General features: G+C 42.1%; 1 protein-coding gene across 1 annotated transcript in view; it reads left to right on the top strand.

Annotated features, from left to right (window-relative positions):
* ABLIM1 (actin binding LIM protein 1) overlaps positions 1-3,413 on the top strand; it is a 670,048-nt gene extending 666,635 nt beyond the window's left edge. Inside the window, exons 22-23 of the mRNA XM_078643885.1 lie at positions 308-388; positions 2,443-3,413. Coding sequence (XP_078500011.1) covers positions 308-388; positions 2,443-2,556 — 195 coding nt within the window. The 3' untranslated portion in view covers positions 2,557-3,413. The remainder of the gene's footprint in view (positions 1-307; positions 389-2,442) is intronic.
* The last annotated feature ends 9,846 nt before the right edge of the window (positions 3,414-13,259 follow it).

Raw genomic sequence — 13,259 nt, 5'->3', positions numbered from 1 at the left:
TTCCACCATCCTAGATCTTGTGAACCCAGAACTGGATTTTGCCCTTGTTATTTTACTTATTTATGCACCTAGATGTGAAAAAGGATTGTAAATTGGAGCCCCTATGAATAATGGCTGTCATTGTCGCTCATGTTGCTCTAAAAGATAGCATATTTGCCTGCTGTGTCAGCTGAATTGGCGTATGTTTGTTGTGAACCTTTCCAAAAACTTGCTAGGATAATAGGGAGCTTCCTTATGCAGTATCTGTAGTCGCTTGCAGTTTGTTTGGTGATCTATTTCTCACTGTTACCGATTATATTTATGACAGATTTATCCATACCAGATGCTCATGGTGACCAACAGGGGGCGCAACAAACATCTTCGAGATGTGGACAGAACCAGGCTTGAGGTGAGAGAACCTAGCAGTGTCACAGTGTGCTACTTTGTGACGGAAACAGATTCATACTCCAAAAGTGTATATGCACTTGGTTTTCTGTATATTCAGTACTCTGGGTTACGTCCTGCTGTATAGCTGTGTATGGTTCCCTAATATTGAGCGGCTATTACGTGTTGTCACTCTTTCTCTGAACAATTATGTTCTTCTGTTACTTCTCGACCTCTCCATCCTTCACTTTCTAGGTTTTTATTTTACTCTTGCACTGAAAAATATCACCATCTGGACAATGTTGATTTTCTTTAGGGATTGGAATGGAAATGTCCTATACACATTCCTTCTCTCCTTCTAACAATGTGTAAATAAATAAATATTTCAAATTCTTCTCTCATGCTTTGTGCTTTAAACCACTCACCATTTTTGTATCCTGTTATGGGTTGTCTTGAGTATATCGTCATCGTAGTAGACATGTGCCATTCATGACGGGATCCAGTGTTCATCATGACTCTTCAGAAGTGGTGTATTAACCCCTTCGGTGCTGATGACGGCTCCCGGTCGTCATCAGTTACGGTGGGTGTGTGCTGATGACGGCCGGAAGCCGTCATGACCACGCCCGCGTTCGGAATGTGCTGCATAGGCGCAGAATTCCGGCCGCAGCCAGGGGGTTAAATGATAACACAAGCTGTTTTTCTGGTTGTAGTCCTGCGCAAATAGTCTTAGGTTAACCACGACTATGCCAGTGTCCCAAAAATTTGCTCTTCAGGGTCTGTATAATAAAATAGAGCAGTAATGCATTTCAACAAGTTGTAGGATTAATCAGTTGCAAATTTGGGGGCCGAGGGGTTCTTTTTCTTACATTTATAATTTTGAAAATGCAAATCCTGAATGTGCTGAAAAGGGCCTGATTACGAGGTCCCCTGTAAGTCTGATGAGACTGGTAATAGATATTTGCTGCCCTATTGGAATGAATATGAAATCTACGGTAACTCAATAAATCTGGTGTCTTTCAGCCAGACACTCCACCTGCCAGTTGTAGATGTAGTCAGGGGGAAATCAGAATAACTAAAGAAATCAGGAGAGAAATTATTGATTTCCCCTTTAATGCCGTGGACTTCTCAGGAGACCTTCAGCGTCCCACATTAAATGTCAGTTAATGTATCTTTCTAATGCTTGCAATTATAGGAGACAGTATCTTCGACTTAACTCATCAGTGGAGAAGACCCACTTCTTTGCTCTTTAGAGTTTATGATCTGATTACACTGAGTAAGAGGGTTCTTTTGATGTTTGCTGGATTTGGATAAACAACAAAGGCTCTTCAAAGGGTCCTGATGATATTTTATATTTTTCTTATCTTCTTGAGCAAAACAAAAACTTGATGGATGGGATGCTTGAATTAACTGTGCCACTGGTAACTACTTAAGACTGTTTACAGTCCAATATTTTACTCAGTGTGCCACTCGAGAAACATACTAATTGTACGGATGTCAGCCTTGGTCCTGCTCCAGTAGGAACTGTAGAGCCTGAACTGCCGGCCATATCCCTCTGCATAAAATGAATCCTAAACTGGTTAGAGCTTTCTTGAGGCTTATCCTTGAGGTGTAGCTTGAGTCATGCGTGCTACAGAAATCACAAGACCATGTCTGGGCATAACTTTCGGCAGGTAGGGCATCTCACTGAGAAAAACATAAATGTCATTGGCAGAATTCTTGAGTTCATCTCATTTACTGGCCATATGCCAGTTCATCATTTTTTACTCACTGTGCCACTTCATACCATGATTAACTAATCATACCAGCCTTGGCCATGCTCCAGAAGTGGAAGTCCTTTCTGAACTGCCTGGTAACATCCCATGTGAACAAGACAAAATGCAGCCCAAAATCAGTTTCAGCCTGCAAGTGCCAGAGAGAATCTGGAGCCCTGTAGCATGCTCTGTTCTTCATTCTCCATTGTGATGGTGAAAGTATTGATCTGAGTTCTGTTGTTTTGTACGACAAAGAATAAAACGTTTGTGAATGATCAGTTGATATCTGGTTGATTTTTTTCATCTTTTCTCATCTCCCCAACTGCAGCGTCACCTCGCCCCTGAAGTCTTCCACGAGATATTTGGAATGCCGATACAGGAATTTGACAGGTTACCTCTATGGAGACGCAACGACATGAAGAAGCGAGCTATGCTCTTCTGACCCGCTGGCCTGCTTGTGCTGACTTTAAAAGATTTATAGGATAATGCCTCATAAACATATATATAAATATATATATATATATATACAATCACAACTCCATTTTATTTCAGGAGCGAACTTACAAAAGAAGGACCACAAAAGGGAAAAATCATGTTGCGCCCCCAATACCTAGGTCGTGGAAACACATGAGAAGGGGGGTGGTCCTGGGTGCATAAGATAATGACCCCCTAAACACCCAACTGTGGCTTTAACAGATTTATTATTTTTTCACCATATGCAGTCCAGGGATTCCCTTCCTCATCATGCCTAGGACTTTATGGACTGCTGCTCTGGGAGAGCCCGGAAGTGCCCTTAGAAACGCCTGACAGGACGAAGTAGTTAGCACTCAAAGGACGAAAACTATATATAGCGTGTAGAAATGTTTTGAAGAAATCCACAAACGTGTAATAATACATAGAGCATAGCATCGCCCCCTTTTATTTTTGGAGACCCTTTTGCACAACTGTATTGTTGTAGTTGGTTTTTTTTTTTCATTTGTGTTTTTTTTTATGACGCTCACCACCCAGAAGCCTCCGGGTGCATCTGATGAATGTGCGTCAACCTCTGGTGTCAGCTGGATGATCACAGTCACAATCTGAAGATGTTAAACATGACATGATCCGTGTGAGACCAGTGGACGCGGTGATATTTAGAACTTTCCAGCTCGGAGCAGGCGCCAGGCTTTGCAGCTGTGTGCTCTCAAAATGAAAGGCCATTCGCATGTTATTATTTTTTTCAAGTCAAAAAAGTCCAGACTGTTTTCATCTGCACATGACCAGAACTCTTCAAAGATTAAATGCCATGTTATTTTTTGGGAATCATTGTTGTATTGTAATTTTTTTCCTTGGTTGCCTTTTTCTTTGTTGATGTAAATAGCCAATTTTTTTTACATTTATGAGGGAAGTCAACATGTGAAAAGTAGGAGAAATCCACATCCTATGTATTGTTTTGTGTCAGTCCGCACAAGAAATTGTTAGTTGGTACTTTCATGATACTTTTTATGTTTATATACGACTTGGAAAATTGGCTCCTCCTGAAAAGTATATCTGCGTGTGCCCTATATTCAAAAGGATTTCTTGTCTAGAGTGGAGGATTTTTTTAACTCACTGTAATGATTGTAATATAAATATACATTGAGGAACAGATTTTGTCTTAAAAAAAACTTTAGGATATTGTCCATCAGCTGCTGTTGTTCAGCTGCTGTTGTTACAGTACTAAAGGAAAATTAGAACTTGTGTGTATGTGTATGATAGATGCTCTGTGATCTCTCCGTCCCAAAAATTAGGGGTGCATCTTATTTCCCAGTTACAAAAGACATATTTTAGAACCAAACTTATTTGCATGACTATGTCACTGTAACATGCCCTACAAAGTTCACCATTCTATCTTGGAGAGGGTGGTACTACAATTGACACTGTGGCAGTGGTAATTTGAAATCTCTCTCTGACCATCTATGCATGGAAGTTCGAGCTCTGATTTCATTGATATCATTCGGCTGCTAGGTTACTTGGTCTGTTGACCGTGAGGAATTCGGAGGTCTCACAAAGACCACATTGTGGAATCCTCCATCCCACCTTGTGCTAGGGGCTGGTCTAGAATGCTAGGCTGCACTCAGTCTAGGCCAGTAGCCGCAGATTCCTATGCAGCTTGAGACCTATGATCTGGTCAGCCTGGAACATCGGATGATCACTTGAAAACCTTTCAGAAGCAGGCAATGCAGAGGCCTTTAGGTAAAAATGGAGAATGTTCCTGATTTCCAGCACATTGAATGAAGCACCCTTTTGTGCATAAAACTGTTTCCTACACCTTGATGCAATAAAATGAAACACTGAAGAAAATATCTTCCCAAAACACATACAGGAAGAAGAAAGAAGGCTAGGAGGGTAGTGTAAAGGAAGAGAGGAGCCCTAAAGATTAATATGAAGATGTAAAGAAAAACATAGAACTACTCACAAAACAAACAAATAAATAGGCTCCCACAACTTTGAGGATGGTCCGTTACACAAATGTCTTGAAAAATGATGGCATAGTTCAGCAGGCTTTGCGCATGAATGCAGTGAGCAATTAGGCAAATAAAAGACTGAGTGCTATTATGAGAAATTAAATCTACAATTCTTAAAACAGGGATAGGAGGGAGTTGCCATAAGCACCAGATGTAGATTAAGAGAGAGAAGTGCAAAAACAACTACCACAATGTGGTCAATTGCAATGTGCAAGCAAATGAAATAAAATATCAGAGAAGGTATAAACTGGGATAACAGACCAGCTACAACATGCTTTACATTGAGAAGACCTAAAGGAAGGAAAAGCTGAGAAACAGTACCATGGAATACTCCCAAGAGAAATAGTATCAAACAAGGAGATCATCGGAAACAGCGGGCACAAGCTAATGCTAGACTAATAGTGAGTGTAATCTGTCAAGACAAAAATGAATGCACAACACAACTCAGTGAAAAGCTAGGAGGTAACCGTTAATAAACGGCTGGAATCGTAAGTACAAACACTTTTAGAAGAGGAGATCAAAAATAGCATCCATAACGACCTCAAACTCACCCACATTTTCATCATTTTCATGGACTTGGGGGGGGGGGTCATTTAGAGGATGGAAACGTGGGTTAAGTACCATAAATTGGTGATTCCCTACCAATTGAGGTTGTGGAACTGCAGGCATTTCACAGTAGAGTTTCCACTGGCAGAAACCCTTGACCTGTTGGCCTTCTCATCACATGGTTTCGAGGCCACAGTCTCGCCACCCCACGACTGTAACTAGATTTCTCTGCCTGGAGCCATCATGCAAGGCATGTTGGTCCTTGGAAAGGAAATCACTATATTGTACCTACACAAAGAGACAAAGAAAATAACTCAGCTAGTGCTAGGTCCATTGATTAATTTGTTTTTCAAGAAAAAAACTCTAATGTACAAGTTTATTCTTGAAAAACGAACGTTTTGGAAGTGAATGCCTTGGGCATGGTGTATACTTTGTAAACTCTTTAGCCTTCAGAGCAATGGATGTTGCAGCTATTGCTCTGAAAGCTTGGAGATCCCGCCAGGCAGACGGGGATCTATAAATATGGTTGGTGATTCCTTACTTGGTGATCTGGCTGGTCACCCATCACTCTCTAAACCACTCTCTAAGTGAGAGTAGCCACTTGGTCCAGTAAAAAATATGCAGCTTTACGGGCACACAAGGCACTCAAGATATTGCCAGTGAAAGTGAAATGGCAACTGCAGCAGAAAGCAAGCTATTGGCTTTGTCAATATTTTTCAAGCTGTGTTATACAGCATTTTGGCTGCTGTGCAGCATGACTGAAAGTAAAATTAAATGTACTATGACCCGGTCAGCGCTGGCCGAATCCTAGAGCTTTCTTTTCTTTACATTCAGGTATGCTGCACAGCAGCCGTGCTACTGTACAACATGGCTAAACAAAACATTGACAAAGCCAATAGCTCTTGCGTCAGTGAGACCTATTGGCTTTGACAATGCTTTGTTTTTTTCTGCTGTGACTGGAGAGTGGGAAGGGGCAAGCAATAACAAAAGCGGGTGAGTGGGGGCAAGCAACAAAAGGGAAGGTAGGAATTGGCACGCTATAATGGGAGAGGGTGTGAGGGACTAAGCAACAACATGGATCGGGACAGGAAGGCAGCAGGTGCAAGCAGTAAGACAGAGCGGGACTTGTAGAAGAATGGGAGGGAGACGGCCTGAAAGCACATGCACTCTTATGGAGTGCTGCAAGTAAAAGAATAAAGTAGCCCGGCCTAAAATCACTAGCGGTTAGAGAATACTCACTAGGAAAGGAAGCAGTTCTTGGGCCATGCTCCAGGGGAGGGACAAACACATAAAGAGGAAGTGAAGCCGGCATGCATTGACCAAACAGAAGCAAAGAAATGAGGATGAAGAAGCCAGCCAAATCTGCAGGCTCTCAAAATGTCTCACAAGTGATTACGCATGCTCTGTCTCAGGCAAGACCTAAAAATGAATGTTATAGATTGAAAATTGTGTAAGTGGAGCAGAAATTGAGGGATATGCAGGAACAAGTATTAGGAGGTCTTTGGTTTGCAAGCTGTATGACAACAAAGGACTCCCTCTAAGTAGTTCTGAATGCCTTAAATGGGAAGCAAAATCAACTGCAAGTTGTAATGGAGGAAGGTATAGAGAAAATTAATGGGATGCTCAAAATCCTTAAAACAATGAGACTCAGGATAATGAAGGGGCAGAGATCCAACTGCTCACCAACAGTGAAAAGATCACCAAAGACTAAGGCTAACTGTATTCCTGGTTTTCAGAGTGAAACAAAAAAGCACTTCATGGTGCATGACAAATGTAGAATAATTGCAATGCAAGGGCATGTGAATGTTGATGAATACAGGCTAAGTGGTCATTCAGAGTTCAGGAAAATAGAAATCTGCTATAAATCTGTAGAACTCCCAACCCATTCAACTTGCACTCTGCCTACCTTATTTGAGGAGAGGCAGACTCTGGGAAGTGGTTAGCAGGCTGTGCCGTCAAAAACCTTAGACCCGGCGGTCCATCCAACACAAGATGTGCTGCTTCAGAGTTGCAGTCTTCCTCCTTATTTAGGGCTAATGAGTATTACAAATTTTTCCGCCTGGAGTGTACCATGCGAAGGAAAGCAAACAAAGGCCCGATGCGCAGGGAGAAGTTTACCTACAAAATAGAGACATTTCTATTTTATTTTTCAGACACACCCCCTAATTGTTTTTTTCGTTTTTTGTTGAAGCTAATTGAAATGCTGAGTGTGCAATAAAACATGTTAGCTAATCCAAAAGTTAGACTAACAGATGCATTGTAGCACAGAGCGACGGGACCTCTAAATAATGTGGGTGATAATCTGCCGTGGGGTAGAGGCCAGGGTCTCCGCCGATCTGGCCAGCTGCTTACAAGGGACCAAATGCCCCTGTAACTCATGTACATGTTAGAGAAACGGGACACATTCTACAAAGATGAGACAGCAGCTAATGATTTGAAGTGTTGCCTACTCTAGAAAAACTCAAGAAAAAACGTAGTAATCCCAGTCATTGAGGAATATATTTGAAATATTCAAGAAATTAGCTCAGACAGATAGATCAGGCACGTCAGTAGTTGTTTGAAAAACAGGACTCCAAAGAACAAGGTAGCAATGACAACATTACAGATGCATTTCTACCCATTGGATACAAAGAAGGATGCAAGACTTGTGCATATGAAATATCAGGGGGTGAATGGGGCATTGATAAGATGCAGTAAAAGTGACTTGGGAAAGAAGTCAGTTAGATATGATTATAATTTAATATTAAAGAGATGGTTGGAGATTGGGTGGGGTAGAGTAGGAGGTGATAAGGGTGCTGAAGAGTCATTCGAACCATTGACATTTAAAAAACAATGGGGCATATTAGCAATCTCCTGCGATAATTATCGCTCAGCGCTTTTAGCGCGAGGATAATTATCGCAGGCTAACGCTGGATTCCATCGCGGAGATAGCGTGCCATCAGCAACACTTATCTTCGAAGCGATAGGAATCCATGCGTTAGCTGGTAAATCCAGCGATAATCAAACTGCTACCAGCGAAACCTTGCTGATAGGGCAGGGTGATCTTAGCCATGTAATCCACCTCCCATTGGATTACATGGCTAAGTCAGGTCACAAGCAGGCGTTAGGAAAGTAGCGTTAACTGTGGTTAGCGCTAATTTTCTTAACGCTCTGCTTGTTAGCGTGCAGCTTGATAATTGGAGAAATCTCAGTTAGCGACATTTCTCCAGTTATTTTGGCACGGATCGCCCACTTTGCATCTCATTAGAGATGCAAAGCTGGGCGTTGTTGAAAGGGGCGCTAAATCAGCAAAATAACTTATGCTTGTCTTTGCTGAAAAGGTGATGAAATTATCGTCGCTTTTCGGGTGAAAACGGCCGCAAAAGCGGCGATAATTTCATATCGCCGCCATGGTAATATGCACCAATATCTCCTGAAATACATAAGGTAGGTTACACTTCTATTTACTAAGCCTTGCAGTATTGGTGACTTTGTGGTGCTAGTGGAAAGGGACAGTACTGGTGAGTGTGGAGTATGTGAGGTTGGGCAGTGTGGGCACATAAAAGCCCTGCAGGAATCAGCCCTCCTTGAACAGCATTTCTTTGATAAATGCAATAAATGTAGAATTTTGGAAGTCATGAATATTTAGGTCCAAAATTGACCTGCAAATATGTACATACCATGTATGACAATTAAAAGGTTAGTCTTAAATATGTTCGTGCAGTTGTGCCTTAAAATAACTAGTAGTAGCCCTTCTCCTCAGCGATCAGAATGACCCCAATCTCCGGGTCCAGCTTGTCCTCTCTTCATTGAGTCAACCGTCCAGCTCTGATCCACGGACGGAAAAAATGCATTGGATTTTCATGCACTATCTTGAAATGGTTCACATCCTACCTCACCAACCGGCACCAGCTCCTACAAGTAGGTTCGACTATATCGCAGAGACTCCCCATCTCCTGGGTTATGCCCAAGGGCTCTCTGCGTTCTACCATCATCTTTAATCTCTGCATGAAACAGCTCCATTCTTGCGGAGTGCAGTATCAAGATCCATTTACACATAAATCATACCCAACTGTACCTACAAATAATCTCAAACAATGACATACAGAGACTCAAATACTGTCTCAAATTCATCCATTCTTGGCTGTCAACTAAATTTTTGAAGATAAACCTTGCATAGGCAAAATTCCTTCTGCTTGCCAATAGCACCAAACAACCCTAGACTCAAGCCTAGCTCTCAAGCTTAAACCTACCATGAATCACCCGTCGCACCCCCCCCCACTCCATCCCACCCCCAGCTGATAGACCATTCAAAATCTTTACACTTGACAATCAATACAGACCTCTTTAAGCAAAATATTGTCAGGCAGATAAAGACACCTTTGTTCCAACTCTCCCTCTTGAAGAAAGTTAAGCTGTTTTTCCCAGATGGTGACTTCAGAACAACTGTGCAAGCCGTTTAAGAGCTACTTTCGCTTGACCATTTGGAAAAGCCACAAGTGTAACTGCCACAAAACTTAGTGTCACTTAAGAAAGGGGGCAAATTCTTCAGTTTTAAGTATACTGCCTTTTGCTTGTTTAAGTGCTATCACTTCTGATTGTAGAGCTTTATTGAAAGACTTTGCTCAATTGACCACCTGCTCTAACTTAGATACAACAGCTAATACCTGAGACAGAGTTGGGTCAGGGGCCATTGCTCAGATTGAATGCAAACGTGGGGTAGGCAATTTGTCAGAAGGCTTTGTATTCTATATCCAACAGGATTGATGTACTCACCGTCTCCACTAGTGACTCCATACACTGACAATACGCATGCTAGTAGTAGAAAAAAGGAAAAGAGAATGAAGTAAGAGAGAAGACAGAGACGCCGGACACCATCACTCTGACTTGTCATACCTGGGCACTGACATTTGCAGGTCAAAATGGGTATCTCAAGAAACAGGTGATATCTTCATAACATGCCATCAAATATCTTCATATTTCCCTAGCAGTGGAAACGCTACTTCTTAACTGTATGTCTGTATCCAGCTCTCTGTGTTCTGATATGAAGGAAGATGTTTCACTTGGAACTGAAGCATTCCAAGACACAAGTACTGTCATCAACACTTCTCTATTTTTATGAGAATTATCTCCTACTTTGTAACTGTGCACTCTCTGATAATGATAAGCCTAATTTCTACTCGAGGCTTGTGCCTTTGAAAAAGAAATTAAAAGACATTGATATTTAGGGGTCCCTGTCAATAGCACTATATATGTCACTTGCTAAGAATGTCATGTGCCTTATGCATAATCTTATTTATCAATCATGTGTAACCATTGTGTTGGTATGAGAATTCTTCCAGTTCTTTCACAAGATAAACCCCATATTTAAATGCCCATGATTCCTAAAGTATTTAACAAGGTTTAAAGTTAAATATTCAAAACTAGTGCAAAGTTTGTTTCTCAACACAACTTGATTTTCATATTACTTCTCTATGTTTACAAACTGTCCCCAACAAGCTCTCAGGAAAAAACTGTTCTTCACAAAATGAAACCATCAATACAAGTAGCAAGGTCCTGGCTGCAGCAATATTGTAGCATGATTGCCAGGCAAGGAGGCTGTGAAATACGAGGACATGTACACCCAATGAAACATGACGGCCACAGCCATCTCCAAACAATGTGAGGGTTCAGTGACTACTAGAAATTTGGCACATTATCAGGTGCTGTCACAAACACTCTGTAACACTGACAGAGTTCCCTTCTCTAAAATAAACTCAGCTCAGGCAGACTTAACTTCAAGTACTGCACACCCATACCTCTGTGACTTTTGAGCCGTAAGCAAGTCATTCTTCCTGACACCCATCCCATCCTTCAGAAGTAGTACAGAAGAATATATATGAAGAAGGGGGAGACAAGAGGTTTTTACAGAGGAGGGCTCTTCTTCCTTATTTGCAAGTTTTTAAAAAAACTGAAGCCCTACTCAGACATGTGGGCCAATTCTCCTATTCTGAAAAAAGCACAAGACTTTTCCTGTGTAACCCTCACCCAGCAGGGTTACCCCTCGGTGGTATGCTTCATCATTGGGTTCTTCCCGTTCCGCTGTGAAATGGGATGTGCTGCTTCCTGTCACTTACACAGGAGCGCTGAATAGTCTACACAAAATGATGGGGTATAGGAGTTGAAGGAGTTCTTTAGAGGTTAAAGATACCTATCTGCTAGGAAAATTTTGTTTTAGTCCATCCTCCAGAAGGTATAATTAAAACGGGGAAGAATAGCAGAAACTGTGTTTGGATGTAATGATCCTACTTTCTAAACAGTCTACAGGGTTCGAGCTACCCTTCCCTGTGGTTTTCGTCAGAACCAAGGAATACACTCACTGAGACCACTCCTACTTCAAACTTATTAGAAAATGTAAAGTGTTTTGACTTCACACATTGCATTGCACAAATAAACTTAACACCTACTTGGTGTTTCGTTCAATGTTATATATAAAAAGCAATACTATTGCTTCAAAGGTTCTCTGGTGGCAAGGTGAGCCTGTAGTTACACTTGCATGAAGGTCTGTTCTGGTCTAGTAACCTGAGATCACATCACCGGTGCCTGAATATAGGAGTGGTCTCAGGGAGTGTATTCGTTGGTTCTGATGAAAGCCAGAGGAAAGGGTGGCTTGAAACATATAGACTGTTTAGAAAGTAGGATCATTCAATCATTCAATCAATCAGGGGTCTATATAGCGCGCTCCTCACCCGTGAGGATCACATTCGCTGGTGGGAGCGGCTCTGGATCAGTCGAAGAGCCAGGTCTTGAGGTCCTTCCTGAACGATCATTAAATCCAAACACGCGTTCCACTGTTATTCCCTGTTTTAATCATACCTTCAGGAGGACGGAATATAATAAAGTTTTCCTACCAGACATCTTTAACCCCTCCAACTCCTATCCCCTATCATTTTGTGCAGACTATATAGTGCTCCTGTGTAAGTCACAAGTAACAGCATGCCCCCTTCCACAGTGGAACGGGAAGAACTCGATGAAGCATGCCACCAAGGAGTACAGAGGAAAGCTGAGGTGTGGAACTAGAAAGAAACATGTTTGTGGACCATATAAACATTGTTCACTATGAACCAGCGTAGAGAGCCATTGGACCATATAAACATTGTTCACTATGAACAAGCGTAGAGAGCCATTGGACCATATAAACATTGTTCACTAGGACCCGGCGTATAGAGCCATTGGACCATATAAACATTGTTCACTAGGACCCAGCGTAGAGAGCCATTGGACCATATAAACATTGTTCACTAGGACCCGGCGAATAGAGCCCATTGGACCATATAAACATTGTTCACTAGGACCCAGCGTAGAGAGCTTTTTGGACCATATAAACATTGTTCACTAGGAACCGGCGGATAGAGCCCATTGGACCATATAAACATTGTTCACTAGGACCCAGCGTAGAGAGCTTTTTGGACCATATAAACATTGTTCACTAGGACCGGGCGTAGATAGCCATTGGACCATATAAACATTGTTCACTAGGACCCGGCGGAGAGAGCCCATTGGACCATATAAACATTGTTCACTAGGACCCGGCGGAGAGAGCCCATTGGACCATATAAACATTGTTCACTAGGACCCGGCGTAGAAAGGCCATTGGACCATATACAAATAACAAGGGAGGGAGGGAGAGGAGAAGTGGATTCTGTCTCTCCTAACGTTATGCATAAACAAAAGAGAATCCACAAAGTTGGTCAGGGTGAACCCTACAATGGAGGGGAGCACCCAGTGTGGTTTAAATACCCCTCACACACCAAAAGGCCCCTTGGTGTCATGCTTCATCATCGGGGTCTTCGCAAACCTCTACGGAATGCGGCGTGCTACGACTCACGGCTACGCAGGAGCACTTTAAGGTGAGCTATGTGTAAACGTGTGTGAGGGTGGAAAATAGTGAGTAAAAAGGTGAAGAGAAAAGTAAAAAAATACCTGGCTCGTGGGCTAACACAAAAATATTTTATTTAAACCCCGGCTGGTATTGTTAAAAAGTGCAAGGGTGGCGGCCTTTACTAGTTAGGGTAAGGCAACCTCACAAGTGCGTCGTCAACATGTTTCGGAGTGAAGAACTCCTTCTTCAGGACAAGGGTATGCACTAAGTATCCCC

Source organism: Lissotriton helveticus, chromosome 5_1, assembly GCF_964261635.1.
Source record: "Lissotriton helveticus chromosome 5_1, aLisHel1.1, whole genome shotgun sequence".
Classification (NCBI taxonomy): domain Eukaryota; kingdom Metazoa; phylum Chordata; class Amphibia; order Caudata; family Salamandridae; genus Lissotriton; species Lissotriton helveticus.
This window is presented reverse-complemented; position numbering and strand designations above follow the sequence as displayed.